General features: G+C 39.3%; 1 protein-coding gene across 1 annotated transcript in view; it reads right to left on the bottom strand.

The window, feature by feature from the left end:
- Positions 1-839: 839 nt before the first annotated feature.
- TMPRSS7 (transmembrane serine protease 7) overlaps positions 840-18,408 on the bottom strand; it is a 32,046-nt gene continuing 14,477 nt past the window's right edge. The window contains exons 8-18 of the mRNA XM_074597551.1: positions 18,049-18,179; positions 16,698-16,810; positions 14,931-15,037; positions 10,604-10,740; positions 9,284-9,391; positions 8,533-8,643; positions 7,266-7,382; positions 5,589-5,766; positions 5,142-5,410; positions 3,203-3,339; positions 840-1,010 (exon numbers count right to left, since the gene is read on the bottom strand). Coding sequence (XP_074453652.1) covers positions 840-1,010; positions 3,203-3,339; positions 5,142-5,410; positions 5,589-5,766; positions 7,266-7,382; positions 8,533-8,643; positions 9,284-9,391; positions 10,604-10,740; positions 14,931-15,037; positions 16,698-16,810; positions 18,049-18,179 — 1,579 coding nt within the window. The remainder of the gene's footprint in view (positions 1,011-3,202; positions 3,340-5,141; positions 5,411-5,588; positions 5,767-7,265; positions 7,383-8,532; positions 8,644-9,283; positions 9,392-10,603; positions 10,741-14,930; positions 15,038-16,697; positions 16,811-18,048; positions 18,180-18,408) is intronic.

Here is an 18,408-nt window from a genome sequence, read left to right as displayed (position 1 = left end):
CACAGTTTAAAATACCTCTCAGATGGTAGAAGCATTGGTTTTATTTGTGCAAGGACAGGATCATTGCAACAACACACGTCACGATATTTACTCATTTTGTTAAGGTTGCCTGCAGGTAAAAGAATTCAAATTCTCAAGTGGGTAAACTGTGAATAATCTCGAATATGGGGAAATTAAGGCAAGAAATGAAAGAGTTAGTATGTCCAACCCATGCAGTTAATTAAAATGGAAGTTGGAGAAGGAATAAGACTAATGCTCTCTTCCATGCTTAACTGCAGAACTTCTGATCTCCAGAAAGGAGAGCCCTACAGATTTGAGAAGACTGAGTTCACAATCCCTCCTCTCCCTCTCTCTGTCAGCTGTTTTTTGCTGGAGGAGGTAGGGAAAGTAGGATTAGCAAGAGTGCTAACTGTTGATTGCTGCTTCATAGTTACTACTGTATTGGGCCATGCACACCTCAGAGGAAATGGCTGAGTAAGACTTGTGCTCTGTCTCTAGGTGGTCAATTGTATCTTCAGCTTCCCGACAGATGGTTGCACATACACTTAATTTGTGCCTGGAAAACAAACACAAAGTCGCAGAAGTTTATTATTGCACATCCTTTTGTGTCTCCAGCTATCTGCATACAACCACCACCACAAGGTCGGTCTCTTCCTCTTTCACCAAGGTTTGAACAAAGAGTATTTGTTACTTCCATATGTGTACTCCAGAATCAAATATTGTGCAAGCCAGGCGACGTGCAAAGAAATTCCACCACTGAACAGTTTTATCAAATATGATTTTTTTAATGAAGATATACAGGACACTTATTTTTTTTTCCCAGCAATTCAGTTTTCAAGTTACAAGACTGAAGGCACATATTTGTGAATCCACGGTGCAAAATTTGACACTCTTGTGTAGACGCCAGGGAAATTTGGTCTTCCACATCCATAACCCCAGCTAACAATGCCAGTCAAAAACCATTTTCCATCTCCGTTGCTTTGACATGACAATGGTCCACCAGAATCACCCTAAAAAGGATATTGAGTTGTATGTGTTTACAGTACAAATTATTAAAACTGGGACAAAATTCCACAGAAGATATTTTGCCTTAGTAATTCTAAGTGATTATATTTTCCCATTCACATAGTTTGAACCATCAGACAGACAATTTTTTTCTAGAAGTAGATGGGATTGCACAGTTGTACCAAAGTTTCATAAGAGAGAATACTAGCTCTTACTCTTTAAAGACACTAATAAAGATATTATATTTCATGGACTAGGTTTAAAATTCATAGCTGGTTTTCTAGCCTCAAACTTACAGTTAACCCCCAAATCTGCTACTTAATATGCATGTTGATTTACAGGTTACACACATAAGTTAAAAAAAATAGTAAGCTTTTTAAAGAAATTAAAAAAGAAAATACAATTAGTTTTTAATAATGATATAACTTCTTTCAAATTAAAAGTGAATGGAAACAGATTGGATCCCTCAATTGATTTGAGTTTTTTTATTAAGAAGGAAAAAAAAACTAAGTGTTGTCCTCTAGCAGATACAAGCCAGCAGGTAATGTTTAGGGGCACTCAATGTCTTTGTAATTAGGACATTAAAATGAAGTCTGTTATAGACTTCAAAGTTTTATACAGCATGGCATAATTCCATAATGCAGGACAATGCAAATAGTACTCTTCCTTTATATGGTATTCTTGTAGAAATATATTGGCAGATGTTCAGGAAAAAAAAAAAAGTGACACCATTTGAGGAAAATCTCTTGGACGAAAATTGTATTTTCTTGCTGTATTGTATTATCTCTGCTGTAGACATAATCTCTCTAAAACAGACAGCTATTAGCAAATTAAACTTTACCAAAACTTTGGATGAAACCCAGGATTTCCAAAAGCAAAAGGTGAGTTGATAAAATTTCAGTGTTTTGCAAGAGAAGTGCCCTCCTTCTAGACGTATATTTTGCTTTAACTTTATAGAATCTTAGGACATGCAGGTTGGAAGGGATGTCAGGTGATGATCTAGTAAAGCCATCTGCTGCTCAAAGCAGGATTATCTTGAATTGCCTCACAAAATTGTTAGATTTAACTTAAAAGAAAGAAAATCTTTTTTTCCATCCTTTACAATTAAGATTTTGCATTTGGATTCCAATTCTCAACTTTTTTCTTTATTTTCTAGGACAAAAGAAAGGTATAACAGCAGCATTTTTCACAATACCAAAATCTCACATTTCGATCAGCTCTAACAACTGCCAGACAGAATCACGCATCATTTGCCCTTACAGAAGAGCAGCCAAAAGACCTGTAAATTATTCTTTCCCTTGGCTATATCTTGAGTGGCCAGACAGACAACTGCAGAAAAAAATTCTTCAGTTGGTGAAAATTATGCTTAATGTCAATGGTTTTGCTAATCTCTAAAAAGCAGCTGGTGCATTATACTCCCTCAGAAAGCCCTCAGGCATTGCTTGCCCTGAGAGCCATTGTGGTCTCTCTCTCTTTTATGTAGGTCAGTGAAAGCTAGATAATCTTGAAGATTCCAGATCTCCATCATAAGAAAATTGAAGTTTTACTACTATTTTAGCAGTAAATTTACTACCACTTGACTAGTAAAAATCTATATGGTTTATATAAGTTCTAGATAATATGATATAGTATATATGACATACATAAAATTTGATATGTTATATAAATATATATATAGTGTGTGTGTGTGTATAGTTTTACTGCTATTCACTAGAAGTAAATTCAGAACTTCATGTTTATTGTCTTTCAGCATTGCGAGATCAGAATATTATACATTTGAAAATTAATGCCTAGTAGACTGCGTCTCATTGGATAGCCCTGGAGGGGCTGGAAAGGGGGGATCCGGAAAAGAGACAAGCTAGTTTCTCAGGGGGGTTTTGTGTTGGTTTTGTTTTTGTTTTTCTACTGGGACACTCTTGTGCCAAAAATTGCCTGATTTCAGCTCACTATTGGGACTTGCAAATTGTCTGACCCTTGGCCTGCAACTGAAACTTAATGACGCTAAGTCATGCACACAAAGCATCAAAACTCTGAAAACACTTAGATGACGGATTTGCTGATAGAGAACTGTTACATTGCTGGTTTTCTGAACTGAAGTGTATGGACCACAAAGTGGTCTGGCAGTCAGTTCTTACACCTCATCATGCAATAATGAAAGACAAGATAAACTCTATGTGAAGTGTGCTAAGATACATACTTTGCATCCGTCTCTTTTCCCAGACATTAGTCCAGCACAAAACATCCTAGCTGTGATAATCCCATATGTGGAGTGACATAATGTTTGGTCAATAATTTCTACCTCTGCTTTCTGAAGAATTACTGAACCTTCATCATCTGGAAAACAAATTGAAAGAAGGATGATTCAAAAGAGCTTAGCATTTTGTTCACCTATTGAAATACAAAACAAGAAGTCTTCAGAAAATATCCACAGATAAATACTTTTGACCTCCAAGTTATTCCAGATTCCAAACAACTGCAACATTACAGAAAGCCTCTTCTAAGCATCGGGCATTTGCATAATGTGATTGTGGTCCTTTGGCTGCACCAAATACAATGGCATAATCACCAGAGTCAGCCAAAAAGCTTTTTCTAATGCCTTTTGCAAAATGTCTCAAGATTTCTTAATTTGTTCTCTTTTTATTTTTAAAAGAAACAGGGTTTTACAAAGGTACTCCGATCATCACAAGACAGATTTGCAATTAGGGTGGTGTCTCTGAAGGTGCTGAATCCCAAATTAAAATTATAAGTCAGAGTTACAGAATGCAAATAGCTCTTTTGACAGCATAAAGAACTCAGACATATCTCAAAATTTGGTCTTTTAGCTTAAAATTTTACCAAAACTTTTCTCCTTTCTGTAAGATACTTACTTCCAGAAAAACAGGATTAAACTGAATTGTCCCCTCCTTACAACACAACACCCCCAATAATATCACCAGGTAATCGTCTCAAAGTCTGGATATAGCCAAAGAAACTTCACCAACATATTCAAATATGCAAGTACTGGTTTACATCATGAATCTTTGTTTCAGGATTTGATAAAGATGGTATGTAATAAGGTATACTTAAAAAAAATACCTAAAAGACTGATTTGGCAAAAAGGGGAAGAAGGAAAAGAAAACCTTCTTCTTCTTCTAATAGCCAGCTTTTAAATTTCACAGATGACTAACCAGTAGGACAAGGAGGGACAACACACCACCCCATACCACCGTCCTTTCCTGGAAAGGTGGTTGCACTCAGTTCACAACCACATATTCTCTCACAGCTGTTTATAGAGAAGCTGAATGCAATGTGGCAGGCGGTAATTCTGAGAATCGAGTCAAAATGCTGGAGGTTAAATACCTGCTCCTGCATCAGGCCATGCATTTGCCTCTCCTACTTTCCACCGAGAGCGGAGGGGTGGCCAGACCAGCAGCCCTGAGAGGGCAGGTGAGGCCGGGCCAGGCCTGTGACGGCAGACACAGGGTTTGGTGCGGTGACAGTTACGCTATTTGTGCTGAGGGAAGCCATGGCACCTACAGTTACACTGGAAGGGCTTTAGGAAAGAGGGGCAGAAGTTACCAGCATTCGCACCAGGGAAGAGGCAGCTCAGGACTAGGTGGTGGGAGGGCCAGGCCTACCCCCACCAATGGGGCAGCCTGCCATTACAAGGGTGGCCATTTTGTCAGTGGGGTGGCCATTTTGTCAAACCTCACTCTGAAGACGGAGCTGGCAGCTCGCAGCTGGGGTCTGCGCTACAAGGCTGTTCAGCCTGCAGATGCTGAAGGAGGGAGGAGGGACACTTAGCAGTTTCGTCCTCCTGCAGCAAGCAGCAAAGGGTCCATTGAGGTGTGCTAACACGCTTCCAAGAGTAACAGAGGGGAAACACAATACCATGTTATTTCAGAGTAAGCATAGCTCCCCAAACAACAGGAGTACATTGGACTTTCAGATCCGCAGGAACAGCAGCCAATTTTCCTGAGCATATGAAGGTATGTGCAGCAGGAACTACTTGCATAGGACAGTAAACTCAAACCAGCATGATTCTGTGCACAACTCAGCCATGCAACACAAGGAGGTGTCCCGCGCACACACCCACAGCTGCGAAGGCTGCTGTTCACCTGGGAAAAAATTTGCTCACCTGCAGCTATAAAACTCACCTGCCTCCTGCTTTTGGCCCCAACCTGTTATCCAGCATTTGTCGCCACCGCGGACTTTGTGTGAGAAGGGAGGCACGCAGATCGGCTGGATGACATGGCTCATCGTGTCCGGCCACGGCTTGCTCAGCTGCAGCAGAGCAATGTCGTAGTCGTAGTTCCTGCTGTTGTAGTATTCGTGGACGATGATCCGTCTCACTGCGGATACAAACTTTGCACGGCCTTGTGTTTGCATCCCCAGGTGAGCACGCCATGCTCTGGGATCAGCCAGCCTGGTTGGGAGCAAAGAAACAAGCCATCTCTTAAAAAAGTACCCCAAACACTCCCTGACAGGAGGGCAGGTGAAAGATGAGGGTACATCCCACCTCGGTGTCGTTCAAACTCTGGAAGTTAAAGGTGTTTGGGGACTCTGGTGATGTTTGGGACAGAGTTGGGGGGAAGACTGCTTACTTGCTCCCTTGAAAGCAGTGAGCTGCAGACACAAGCCATTCTTTTGATATCACTGATGCCCCGCAGTAAGCAGCTCCCACAAAATGGAGGCTGACCTGCCAGGGCCATTCACCTTCCTCGGTGTTCATACCACCTACAATCCGAGAGATGAGATTGCCGTTCTTGCTGCTGCCACAACCTGCAAAGGATATTCCAGATTATAATCGCCATACCCAGTGCTTTCCTTTAATGAGAGTTCGTCCCACACAAGGCATGAAAGAATCTTGCACTTTGGAATGTTTTGAAATCTACTTCCTTGCCCTGCTCCAATCAGAAAACTTCTCTATTTGGCTACTCTATTCCTGAAACCAGAGGTGACTCCATTAAAAATGGCACCAGCCTGGGAAATTTAAGTTTCTTTTCTAGCTCTGATGCAGAAATTGACCTCCAAATATTTCTTTTGTCAGAAATGTCAAAGGATCCATTGATTTAATAAGCATCAAAATAAATATAAAAAACCAGACAATCCCTCATCTCTTTTTCATACTCTCAGCCCTGAACTGAAAGGATTCTATTAGGAAGGAAGTTCAGCATCATCAGGGTGCTTATTTCTTGCCAAAACAATGGGAACGATACAAGAAAAATGCTTCTAGTAGCAGCCACATGTGTGGAATTTGGTCATTTATTATTTCAGAAACGAAGTGGTCCAATCATTAATTTGCATGGAAACAACTAAGGACTGAAAATGTTGTGTATTACTCACAAGTGAAGAAGTCATGTCTCAGCACAAAAATTAGAGCACACTGTAATTTGAAGATCAATGGAGAAAGACCCCTCTGTGGGGCCTTGTGCACTTAAGGTATCTGCTCAGGAGTTTCAGTCCCACGCTCCCACACACATGTGCTAATACTTCTGGGCACTTTGCAGAACTCATCCAAAGAGTCAATAGCAGCATTAACGTTTCCAAACACAAATAAGCATACAGCTAGTCTTTTAAGACGTCCTACTGGATCCAAGGCAGGTGCTGGCAGATTTGACATACAGGTAGCATGCCAGAAACAGCTGAAGGCCAGACAAAATACCTGAAAATATTCCCTTTAAGCAACTAATCCTAACCCCAGTTCTATTGCTATTTCAGGAGCAATCATCTGTTCACTTTACAGCAAAACAAACTGAAAAGCTTGTACAGAGGTTACTTTAGGAAGATTTAAGACTAGAATCTGCCTTAATACTATGAAGTATTGGCATCTTCACCATCCTGAAGAGACAGAGAAGTGAAAAGTTTGTGGTTTTTATCTCATCAAAGCTATGTCACTCCTGAAGTCCAAATACAGTTTTGACTCCAACAGAAGTACTTGACACTGTTGCAGGCAACAAAAATGCTGCCTTACCAGCTTGCCAAGTTCAGTCTGCAATTAACCCTGCTTCCCTGCTCCTTAATATAGCTACAATAAGCAGTACAGCTGACTAAGACTCCCCATAACAGTAACTCACTATCCCACAAGAACTTAGGAAATTCTGCAACCAGACCTGAAGTAAACTGATAGCTGATCATTACCCTGCTATCACTGAGAGTATGCAATAAAAACTCAATACCTGCTGCATGAGTTGTACCCACTCCAAAACAGGAAGAAATAAAGGGCTTTATTGTGTAAAAAGTTCAAAGTTCAAAAAGATGAGCATTTGAGAGGGACTTACTGCAGCTGCTTTCATCACTTCCATCTATACAGTCCACAGTCCCATCACACTTTGCGTTTTGTTTCCTAATGCAAATGTTATTCCTGCACTTAAATGTGTGTTTGGTGCAAGGAATACCTGAAATAGTTGAGGGGGGAAAAAAGAAAAAAAAAAAAAGACTATTGGCTCTGCTTAACATGTGAAGACACGTCTGCACAGATAAAAGATTCATACATGTATTAAGAGATAGGAGGAAACATAGCAATAAGAGCACTTTGGCTGGGATGGTTTAAACAAATCTCTAAGCAGAATAAACTATTCATGTATAACTGCATCTATACTAAGGCTTGCATCACGTTGTCTGAGTCTGAGCAAGAATTTCCTCTCATCCTTTCCCATAACACTAATGAACATGGATATAGCAGCAAAATATTAGCTGTAGAGCAAGTGTTAGGCTCAAAAGAGAAAACATCCAGTACTCTGGAAAGAAGCCCCCCTTTATATTTCAGTATTAAACATGAAATGAAAGATCATAGTGAAGCAGTCTTACTATTTGTATTCAGTTAAACTGCAACCCCAACCTTGGCATTTTCCTATTTCCATGTGTCTTGCAATAAACGAGGCCCCTCAAACCAAATATTTTTCTTGTCAACACACAGAAGTATCATGTAACCATTTACAGAGACTATCTAGTCAAGCAGGTTAAAAAAAACATTAAACATTAAAAAATTAACTTTAAAAAAGTTACTTCCACCACTTCCCAGTTGTGCTCCCTTGCATATGTCATGGTGTCCATTTATTCGAAGTTAAAGAAATGGTTGACCCAGAACTTTCACGTGCCTAATGCTAAATTTATAGCTTCCATAGCATTTTAAACACGTTAACCTTATAACCCTGAAAACCGCTCCAGAGAAACAATCATTTTTATAGTTATGTTGCAGATGGTAAAACAGATCCAGGAAATAATTTGCACAGATTATGCTTTAAAGGGATAAAATCTGGGATTCAAGCTTTAAATCCCTAGATACCCATCCTGCACCCAGAGTACTTAATTCTTCTGCCAGTATTTTGCTGAAACAGATGTTCATGAGCTCATTAAAAAGAAACAGTTTAAAATCAATAATGGCTTATTTATAAGTGTATCAAAAAACTGAACAGAATTATATAGCCTGAGTTAAATTTGATAGTGCCTCTTAACTCTCTGAATACACATCCAGTATTCAAGTCAGAATTGGATAGATGATGGAAGAGAGGAAAAAAAAAAAATTAATCAAGAGAGTAGCCTTACTGTGGGTGCAGTTCTGCTCATCTTTCCCATTCTCACAGTCACTTACTCCGTTGCAGGCAAGCAGGTTATCCTGGATGGCGAAGCTGGAGCTACAGTTCCACTCAGGGACAACTTTAAAAACATAAACCAAATTAGCTGCAGAAGCCTGCTTGTAATGCTAACACTACCCTTCTGACTATGCCCAGGTACCACTTTCGTAGCTTCATTGCATGGTACAAGGATAAGTACAAATGCCTCTTTATGCATGGAGAAAATAAAGCACAAAAGAGTTCAGTGATCTGTCCCAGTTCATACATAGCCCCAAGTGGAGCGGCCCAAACTCAAGCCCTGTTTCACCATAGACAATTTTTGTCACTCTCATCTGCTCTATGCACCACAATTTGTCATTGTGAAAATGACATGAGAATAAAATAAAACTCGTCTCAAATAAGAACACAACTTTGTAATTACCAGCATTTATCACATGAGGAAAATCTGAAATATAGACTATTACAGCTATTTTTGCATATCTAACCTTCTTGCTCGTGCTTTCCAGTACCGTACCTTCTTCATTCTTAGTTTTGTCCCTTGCTAATTAACTATGAATTAAGCACTCAGAAGACTGACTGATAGTCTGTACCTGGAGATGCAAAGGAAACTGGAAATGTCTTCCCCCCAAAAAAAAGTATTACCTTGTTTCAGCTGCCTTCTAAGACTAGAGAGTGCATTCATTGAATTTTCCAGTCAAGATCTCTAGTAAGCGAATACAAACCACAAGAGAGTTCATCGCTTTCATCGAAGCAGTTGTTTATCCCATCACAGCGCTCCATCTGCTGAATACATAAGCCAGTATAACACTTGAAATGTCCAGGTGGACATGCTGGAGGTAAAAAAGAAACCACTTAAAAATTTCCTTTTCCCAAATATTGCTAGCTCATTTCAATTTACAGTCACAAAGCTGTTCTAAGAAATGATCATAGAATCACAGAATGGTTTATGTTGGAAGGGACCTTAAAGATCATTTAGTTCCAACCCCCTTGCCACGGGCAGGGACGCCTCCCACTAGACTTTATCAATGATAAAGTTGATCTAAATTTAATAGTCTGTATACATTGCCGGCACTTAAACTGAGTTCAGATGGTGAAAAATGGGATTTAAAAGAGAATAAAAAACATCTCTAAAGTTTCAATTCATCTGTTACTGCAATGTGGGCTGCAGACTCTACACTAGGACTGGGCCAAATTAGCCGGTGTTTTATGGTACAACACAAGACAGAATACCATCTTCTTTTAAATGACAGTCTCACTTCCAATAACCAAACTTTGCAAGCACTTTGCAACTTCAGTTAGTAACCTGTATTGAGGTGACTTAAGAATTACATAAACATTTGCCTTTTAAAATAAAATCATGAAGTTGCCATCTTTTTACATACTCCACATATATGCATTGAATAAAATTGCTCTAATGTGATGAGAAACCATTGCTTCTCTACTACCTTAACAACATGAATGTATAAGATTAACACAGGGGGGGAAAGTATCAGTAAACAGTTGTCTGTTTCAGGACTTGAAAAAACTCACAATCGGTAGACTTATCAACTTTTTGAGATGTTTTTCAGCTCAGATTTCTACTTGCACACAAAGTATTTAAATTGATGGAAACACTGGAATAAGCAGTTAGTTATTTGGTACTCTCTGTTCATTATCTGGAAGGCTTTGTAGTACCAGAAGCATTGCAAACAAAACCCTGAGGATGAAAATGAAGAGGAACAGCAGACTTTAATTGATGGCACCATGGCCATAGCCACGCAGCAAGCTTTAAGGACTGTGCAGAAGACAGCAGTCTGTGTGCGTACAGGAAACCAGAGCATGCTGCGCGTGCCCGCAAACATAAGCTGCATAGCCTTGATGAGCGAGAAAAGGCTTTTAGTTTACTAGTCACCTGACTTTTAGTAAGACAAGAAAATAGAAGAAACAAAAACCCAACAGAGAATTTCCTGCATAAACATAATTAAGTCCTACTGGACATGAAAAATGCTGCTTCACACATCTGAAATGCAAAGATGGGTTGAAAAAGATAAAATCCATCTTACGCTCGCTGATGTTATAGCTGCCATACTCCACCAGAAGTGGCTTCTCTGATACCTTCGAACTGCACTGAAGCTCGATGTTGACAGCAGAACTTGCAACGTGGAAGACCGTTTGGTGATCAACATAGTAACCGCAGTACCTAAAAATGTTCAGTGGAGTTCTAGAGCATCTAGAGCAGCCTTCACAACAAAATTGCCTTGCATACTATTTAAATGCCAACACCGTTGAAAATCAGCAATGCAGTCAGCTGCCATACTTTAATTAAGAACCAATCTGAACCAGTACCCAAATTCCCCAAAATGCTGGTCGTAATCCTTCATGACTACAAACATGCAAGCAGAATGTTTTGCCAGAAAGTCTAGAGGAACAGAGATTTAATGAAGAAATTTATCAAGACAAACATGGGTACTTTTGTCACCACTTCCAATATCTGTTTTCAAAAGATTTGGATTTTTTGCGAAGACTTAAGCAAGTTTAGTGGGAGGGGAAAAGTCAGCAAATTTAACTGCTCAGATTTTGAGGATTGCCCCTAAGAAGAGGGCACAAGGTATTAGGATAAAATTGGTCCAAGTACTTTGGGGGTAGAGTGGAATAGATTTAGGGAAACTGAAAATATTTCTAAGTGGTCACCCAGCCTTCATCTGCCACCAACATTCTGGAATTTTAGCTTTTAAAGTCATGTCTTCAAATAATTAGTCCAGATGGAAAAAAAATCCCTTGGGTGTGCATCTACTTTAAACTGCCATTTTGGCAAAGAGCTTCCTTGGACTTTTGCCTCGATACCACTTAACTGAGAGAAACCTAAATGCTCCCTGATGCCAGGAAACATTTATTGCATCCATTGCTAATGCATTTGTATTGCCCCTTTCATCAAAGATGCCAAAGATGTTGTAACTGGCATCTAGATGTTACTCTAGCTGGGGAAAAAAAAAAGAAAGAAAGAAACAAACAAATAAAAAACAAACGACCCCACCCCCCCCAAAAAAAAAACATTCACTCAACTCTTTAACAGGGAAAGGTTGCTGGATGGTGCTTTAAAAATTGGAGACAGTTTTAAAGGTAGTAAAACAGTGAACACTGACAGCACAGGTTGTACTAGAAGTAGAAATAAGGACCCTCTCCTCTGTTCCACTGAAGCGCCCCAAAAATGCAGCACCTATGACATAAAACATCTGTCTTTAAGACCCCTGTCAAGAAAAGCAGTTATCAGTCTAAATAGATTGAAAAGCAGAAGCATCTGTATTGATTCTTAGCACACTTGGCACGCACTCACTTGATAAGAGTGTGAAGTCAGACAGTGCAATTAGAACGAACTTGAAGAACATGAAAATGGATTATTGTATTGTTAAACGGACTAACGGACTATTATCCAGAGGTAAATATTTCTCTTGTTTATTTTGACAACACCAGGCATTGCACCAGGACTGCTCTTCATGTCAATGAATGCAGGGAAATTGGGCAGTGATTTCCATGTGGACAGATGTTGCCTGGTGTCCTGTGCACCCCACTGAGGAATGCTCATGCTCATTCATATGTTTGCGTATGTGCTTTGTTTCACCTTATGAAAATGAAACATACTTTTAACAATTTTTGGAGATTTTATCATAGCAATGTGAAAAATAAATGAACAAAATAATTAAAAAAATAGACTTCTCTTCTACATCCTGAAAACAGTTGCAAAGAAGAGAGTTAATTTAACAGCTTTCTACTACAGAAAAGTTAATCAGGGAAAAAAAAAGAAACACCCCCCACCCACCCCCCCCCAAAAAAAAAAAAAACCCAAACAAAAAAAACAACCACCACCAAAAAATATGTAAGGGCTAAGAGTGAAGACTTCCTGCTACAGGAAGTCTTATTCTCACTCATTTTGGTGTCTCTGTCAATGTTCCCAACCTAAAATGTCCTACCAAAGTGCATAGCAAAATGCCACCTAACCATCTGATTCCTCTCAATTAGCCCACAGACATTTTCTACATTTCTCCTTCTGTCAATGACTTAGACAACTTCCCTCCAACAAACCTTAGCACCATTTAAAAGAAATAAAAATGCAGGCTTCACTGACCACTTCTCAGCCACGTAAAGCAACCTCATCTCACCAGAAGTAGAGGAAGCTCCTGCCCATCTGTGGAAGAGCTGCGACAGCTACATCAAGGAAGTTCTCTCCTGTACACAGTGAGAAATGCCATAGCTTGTTGGATTTGCAAGACAGAGCTACATACAGATCCTTGGGAGCCTTTCAGTTCTAGCCTAGACATTTCTCCAGGTCCAAGGTGAATGGAGGTTGCAAGGCACCATCTATGAACTCTCTGCCATCGCTACAGAGAGAAACTAATTAAGGGGATCCTGTTCCATATGTTGAAGCAGGGAGTGGAGTGACTTTTCAGGGGATGAGTAGCTACAAGCATCCTGTAGCAGAGACAATGGGATGTTGGACCAATGAATTTAAGAAAAATAAAACACTGATAACCTCTTTGTTCACATAAACCTCTAACGGTCTGCTCACAGAGACTTGTTGATATTTCTGCCTATGAGAATTTCAGCAAAAGCAGTTCATCAGCTGTAAATCATCTGACTAGTCAGAGGAACATTTGCATGTCCACTGAAAGAAAGATGAGGAAGAACTGCATGGTTGCATTCAGTGTCTCCGGTTAGATAAAATTGTCCCTAGAGGTATGAAGGAACCTTATCTACACCATCTTCATGATAGCAGTCTTTATTTACCAAGGTCATTCTCCTGAAGCTTCTTAACCCTTTTTACCTAAGATAGATAGCAAAATACATGTGCTGTAAACTGTAAATGCAGGAAGCTGAAAAGGTGGGATGTATACCTCGCCCATTTCATTAACCATTGAAATTTGGGGGGTGGGGGGAGGGAATAATCAAATATCAAAATTTTTCATGCTTTAAATTGTATTTTTTCCCCCATGGAAAGTAGACATAGAACATGAGATCACAGAGGTTCAAAAGCCTTATATTCAGTGAAAAAGACACTTTTAAAGGAAAGCTTGTCTTGGTCTACATACATCATCGACAACTTGCAACAGAAATCAGGAGCACGTGTTCTTGTGTGGTACTTCAAAAGTAACCTTGACGGCATTTCTAAGGGTCATACACTGACATTTGATTCTGTGGAAATGTAATTGGTATGCTTATTTAAAAGCTGCTCTTTCATATAGAGAATTCTTACAATATGAACCCATCATCATTTTTTTCCAGATTTTGCCTTTATTTGATTCATATCTCAGACATCCCTAATATCTCAAATCTTTCCAATGGCATCATAAGAAGAACACCAAAGAAACCCTACAAACACACCAAATGTCTGTTTTGGGTGGTGTTTTCGTGTGCCCATCTAGTCCAGCAAACAATTCCCATCAAGGAACAATCTTAGGAGGTTCAGACAAAATTTTTATAGAGAATTTTCTCTATATAAGTACAACATGGTAGCAAAGAATAGAAGAAGTTTTTTCTCCCCTCTGTAATTCTTTCAGTTACGCTATTAAAGGCCTGACCGACTTCACTTAGTTTCAGTAGTGAGTTTAGAAATTCAATTTCTATTCTGATTTTACCAAGGTTTCTATTTGAACAGAGTTTAAAAAAAAAAAAAGATTCCGACATCCTAAATCTAACCTTGCCTCATCACCCAAAGATTGAAAGAACTGAGGAAAAAATGGGTGGCCAATATGTATGGTAAAGCTGCAGTTCTTTAATAAAAAAAACACAGCAATATTTTAATAAAAACCACTTCAGAAATACAGTGTACCTTGGCAGCCACTCTGTGCGGTTTCTCTTTCAAGAGCCAGTGACTGGAATACAGAAGCAATTACTCTTCTATTCCCAATAATCTCATTGCAATAGCTTTCACTGAGAAGTTAATTAGGTTTGGTGTCTTCGTGAGCAATCATAGAATTAAGTTACACTTAAAAGGTTGGGTTGTTTTTTGTTTTTTTTTTTGTTTTTTTTTTTTTTTTAAACAGACTTCGTTCAGCAGTCCCAGAAAACCCAGAATTATTTCAGGGTTCACAGGACATCCACCTTCATCCACTCTTTCCATTTCTTTCTCTTCAAAGAATACCAAGGGACTTTATTTTCATCTATCTGGTATTTTCCAATAGAATTTGTATATACAAAATATAACATGCCTATATGTAATACACGTGTGTGTTTTACGAAGATTCAGTTACATCATCAGCCAAAGTGAAAGAAAAATGGTAAGAGACACCAGTGAAGTACCTCTGTCTTTGTGGAAGCTCTCCGATTGAGCTGCAGTAGTGATGGGAAGGTTTATTTTGGTAATGCTAGTTTAATAACCCATGCAGAAGTACTTACATGTGTTCATTAATTTTCCACCATCCTCTCTCACATCCTTTAATATTCTTCTCACTGATGGTATAGTTATGAAACTTCAGAGCTATGCCGAGGCTCTTCTGCGGAGTCTGTTGTGAGCAAGAAAGACAGTGCCAGCAGTCTTCTTTTTCCTTTTGCATACATAGTACAGGAAAGTCTTTAGACTTATTTCAGCAGTTACGGTGCTTGGCAATGCCACGCTCTGGGAGGTGTGCTGGCTTCGCCAGCTCAACAGCCAGCACTTGAGACGCCTGCCAGCTCTTCAGTCCCGAGTGAAAGCAAATGCTGGCAGAGCGCCACCACAGCTGCAGGCTTTCTCCCCCTCTAGCCAACAGCCTTTCATCTTCAAAAGGCCGCTGGCCATACTTAGAAAACAGCTTTTGTATCAAGATCAAAGCACTCAAACATCCAAATTTACTTGTGTAGGGACAAACAGCCCCAGTGGGTTATTAGCTAAGATACTGTACTGAATACCTGTGTCACCTCTGCAACGCTAGGAGTTATTTCTACCACAATATTGTACTCTTCTGCTAGCACCTGTTCAGCCAAGCATTCCTTAGCATTTTACAAATGATTTTTAAGCCCGGAAGTATCATGAGGGTTCAAAACTAATTAGAATTTCCTTTATTAAGAGGAACAGAACCTTTTTGCAAGACAAGGCAATGTTCCTTTAGAAAAAAGGGCTGGTTCAGGACAAGAATCCAGAAATGGAGATATTTCTCCTTCTCTCACATAAAACATGATTTGGGACACAAGGGAAGTTTCAGCATTGATGTACTGGGAAATTAAACTTTTTTTTTTGAGAAAAAAGTCTTGTGCGTTGCCCATGTTAAATGTCCAGAAACGTTTCCCTCAGAACTCCAGGATGAATTGAAGACCTAAAGTTTAACAAGAAAGTAATCGCCTTATCTAGAAGAGGAAGAAGCTGAGGTCATGGCTAGCTGGACTCCATTCAGATCGGTGTGATTCAATGTGGGCAACCACTAGCTTAACCAGACATGAGTTACATAAGCAGAAAGATGGGTAACCAGTGGACTGTACTGTATCCATTGCCAGATCCTTTAGAGAGGAAAACACTAAGGCAAACCATAAGTCAAAGATCTTATTTTAGCAGCATCAATAGGGAAATACTAATATCATCAGACAAGGCATGACAAAACTGTTTTAAAAAAGAGGTAAACTTTTGGTCATTTGCTTTCAAGAAAGTACCTGAGAAAGATTCGGAAAAAGGATACCAAATAAAAACAGCCTGTGGGATTGGGCTGATAGGACAGAACATCTTAGAAGACAAAAATTCAACTTATTAAGCATAACTAAACAGACTGAGAAGAGATATCAGAGAAGCAGCAGTACTAATTAGGTTAGAGGACTGTTTTGTACATACTTTTTTCCAAATTTTTCGAGGTGGGAAGAGGGGAATTAAAACCAGTAAAGTCTTACATTCTCTGTTGTGAAGCAACTCTGCAGGGTAAACATCAAAACTTATCTCAGCTCCTTACCTTTATAATAGGACAGCTTAGGAGCTATGTTCTCTTCATTAAGAATAAGTGCACAGAAAAAAAGAATAAGAAAAAAAAAAGAAAAAACCTAACACAAAAAACCCAAGCACAGCCAGGTATGTCATTTCTATAAACTGCCACATCTTTAAGGATGCCGGTTACTCCCTACACGATTGTTTTTGCTATGCTTGTGCGTTTTGGGCACACAGAACCTGTAACAGTGCCTAAGAGAGAAAGAAATCCATGTTACCTGGAAGTTCCATACACAAAGACATTTTGGAGGATAATAGCTTGGGTAATAGGGACTTGTGATTTTCCCTTCATAGCCAATTTTCTCTTTTGTCACTATTGCTTTTCCACACCCTAGGGAAAAAAAGGAAGCAAAAGTTGTTAAACCTTAATATATTTCCAGCAAAGCGATTCAGTGGGCTAAGCATCCAAATTTATCAGAATTCTTCCGCTGTAAAACAGGGCAGTTTAGGAATTATATTTATCTGGGTTCAAGCTGTAAAAGATGCAGGCAGACAGACAAGGGATGTAAAAATCTAGGAGTACTCTCTGGGCTCTGCAGGACCAGGATAAAACATTGTGAGGTTTTATATTGGTTGTTTCACTGAAGGCAGCTCTGCAAACAAGTCTCCGTGAACAGTGTTACACATCAATACATCCACAGTAGTGGAATACCTGAGGATCTCTAGTCTTAAAATGCAGCCAGTTAGAAGAGAAATGGACAATGTGCTAATCTAATCAGCCTCCTGGAAGTCAAAATTTCCTTTTATGACTGCTCAATGGATTTAGAGAATTTGTTAAAATCAACGACCTCCACCCCCACCCCGACAAAGAAATCCCAGCCCTGAATTTAAACTAACGAAACATACAAAAATAACTGCCCTGAACTGAAAGTTACTTATGATGGAGAATTTATCACATGCTTTTACAATAGTATTTTAATGCTCAACATGGAAACTACACAGCATCTTTTTTGAGCAGCTTGAATTTCCTTGCTCTGGATTGTGTTAGATATTTCTCCTTGTGCTGCTAGCGAGATGTTCCTTCTGCTATTCGTGATTATTATCTAACCACTTCTTAAAGTTTAAAGCAATAAAAACCAGATTATAGACTTGACACACAAACATAACTGACTCCTTTGTGTTAATGAGGAGGCAGAGACCGATAGAAAAAGCAGACAAAGCAAGGGAAGTTTTATTTTCTGGAAGTAGTTTTTAGTGCTGAACTCCTTCCACCTTTAACATCACTGAGTCCCAAACCAGGAGAGAGGCCAGAGCGATGCTACACCTGGAATAACAACTCCATCTACTGGCACATTGCAGTCCTGACCAACTGAATACAGTGAGTGCTGGTTTCAGACTTCTCCCTTTATATTTCATTTAAGAACAGCTAATCTACACGGATTAAATTAATCAAGAGGAAGGCAGACACTCAGTAATGCAGAGGAGATGAAGGAGAGAGACAGGCGTGTAGAAAAAAAGAAACTGAAATTCAGGAGTCATTTATCCATACATCAGGAACATGACAGCCACTTTGAGGTTTTAGAGAGAAACGATACAATGAACATATATCCAAACACAAAACAAACGTACTTTCTTGTGTAATGACCTCAAAATAGCCATGGAATTCCTTCTGTTCCTTTATTTGTGCTGCCTTAAACATTACCAGCATGAGATTATTTGTGGACACAAGTGACACCAATGAATTGACTGGTTCACAAGCTCTGAGGAGGAAGAAAGGAGAGTACGTGTGTAAACAATCAGCGAAAAACAAAAAAAACAAAACCCAAAACAAAACCCAAACACAATGCTCTCATTCTGTGCATAAGTTTTCCACTGGGGCAGAGCTTACCTACTTCAAACCTAGTAAAAACTCCATGCTCTTAAACACAAAATTACCTCAAGGCTGGTTAGAAACTCAGCATTGGAAAGCCACTTCTGGCAAAAAAGAAA

The sequence above is a fragment of the Larus michahellis genome, chromosome 1, assembly GCF_964199755.1.
Source record: "Larus michahellis chromosome 1, bLarMic1.1, whole genome shotgun sequence".
NCBI classification, from domain to species: domain Eukaryota; kingdom Metazoa; phylum Chordata; class Aves; order Charadriiformes; family Laridae; genus Larus; species Larus michahellis.
This window is presented reverse-complemented; position numbering and strand designations above follow the sequence as displayed.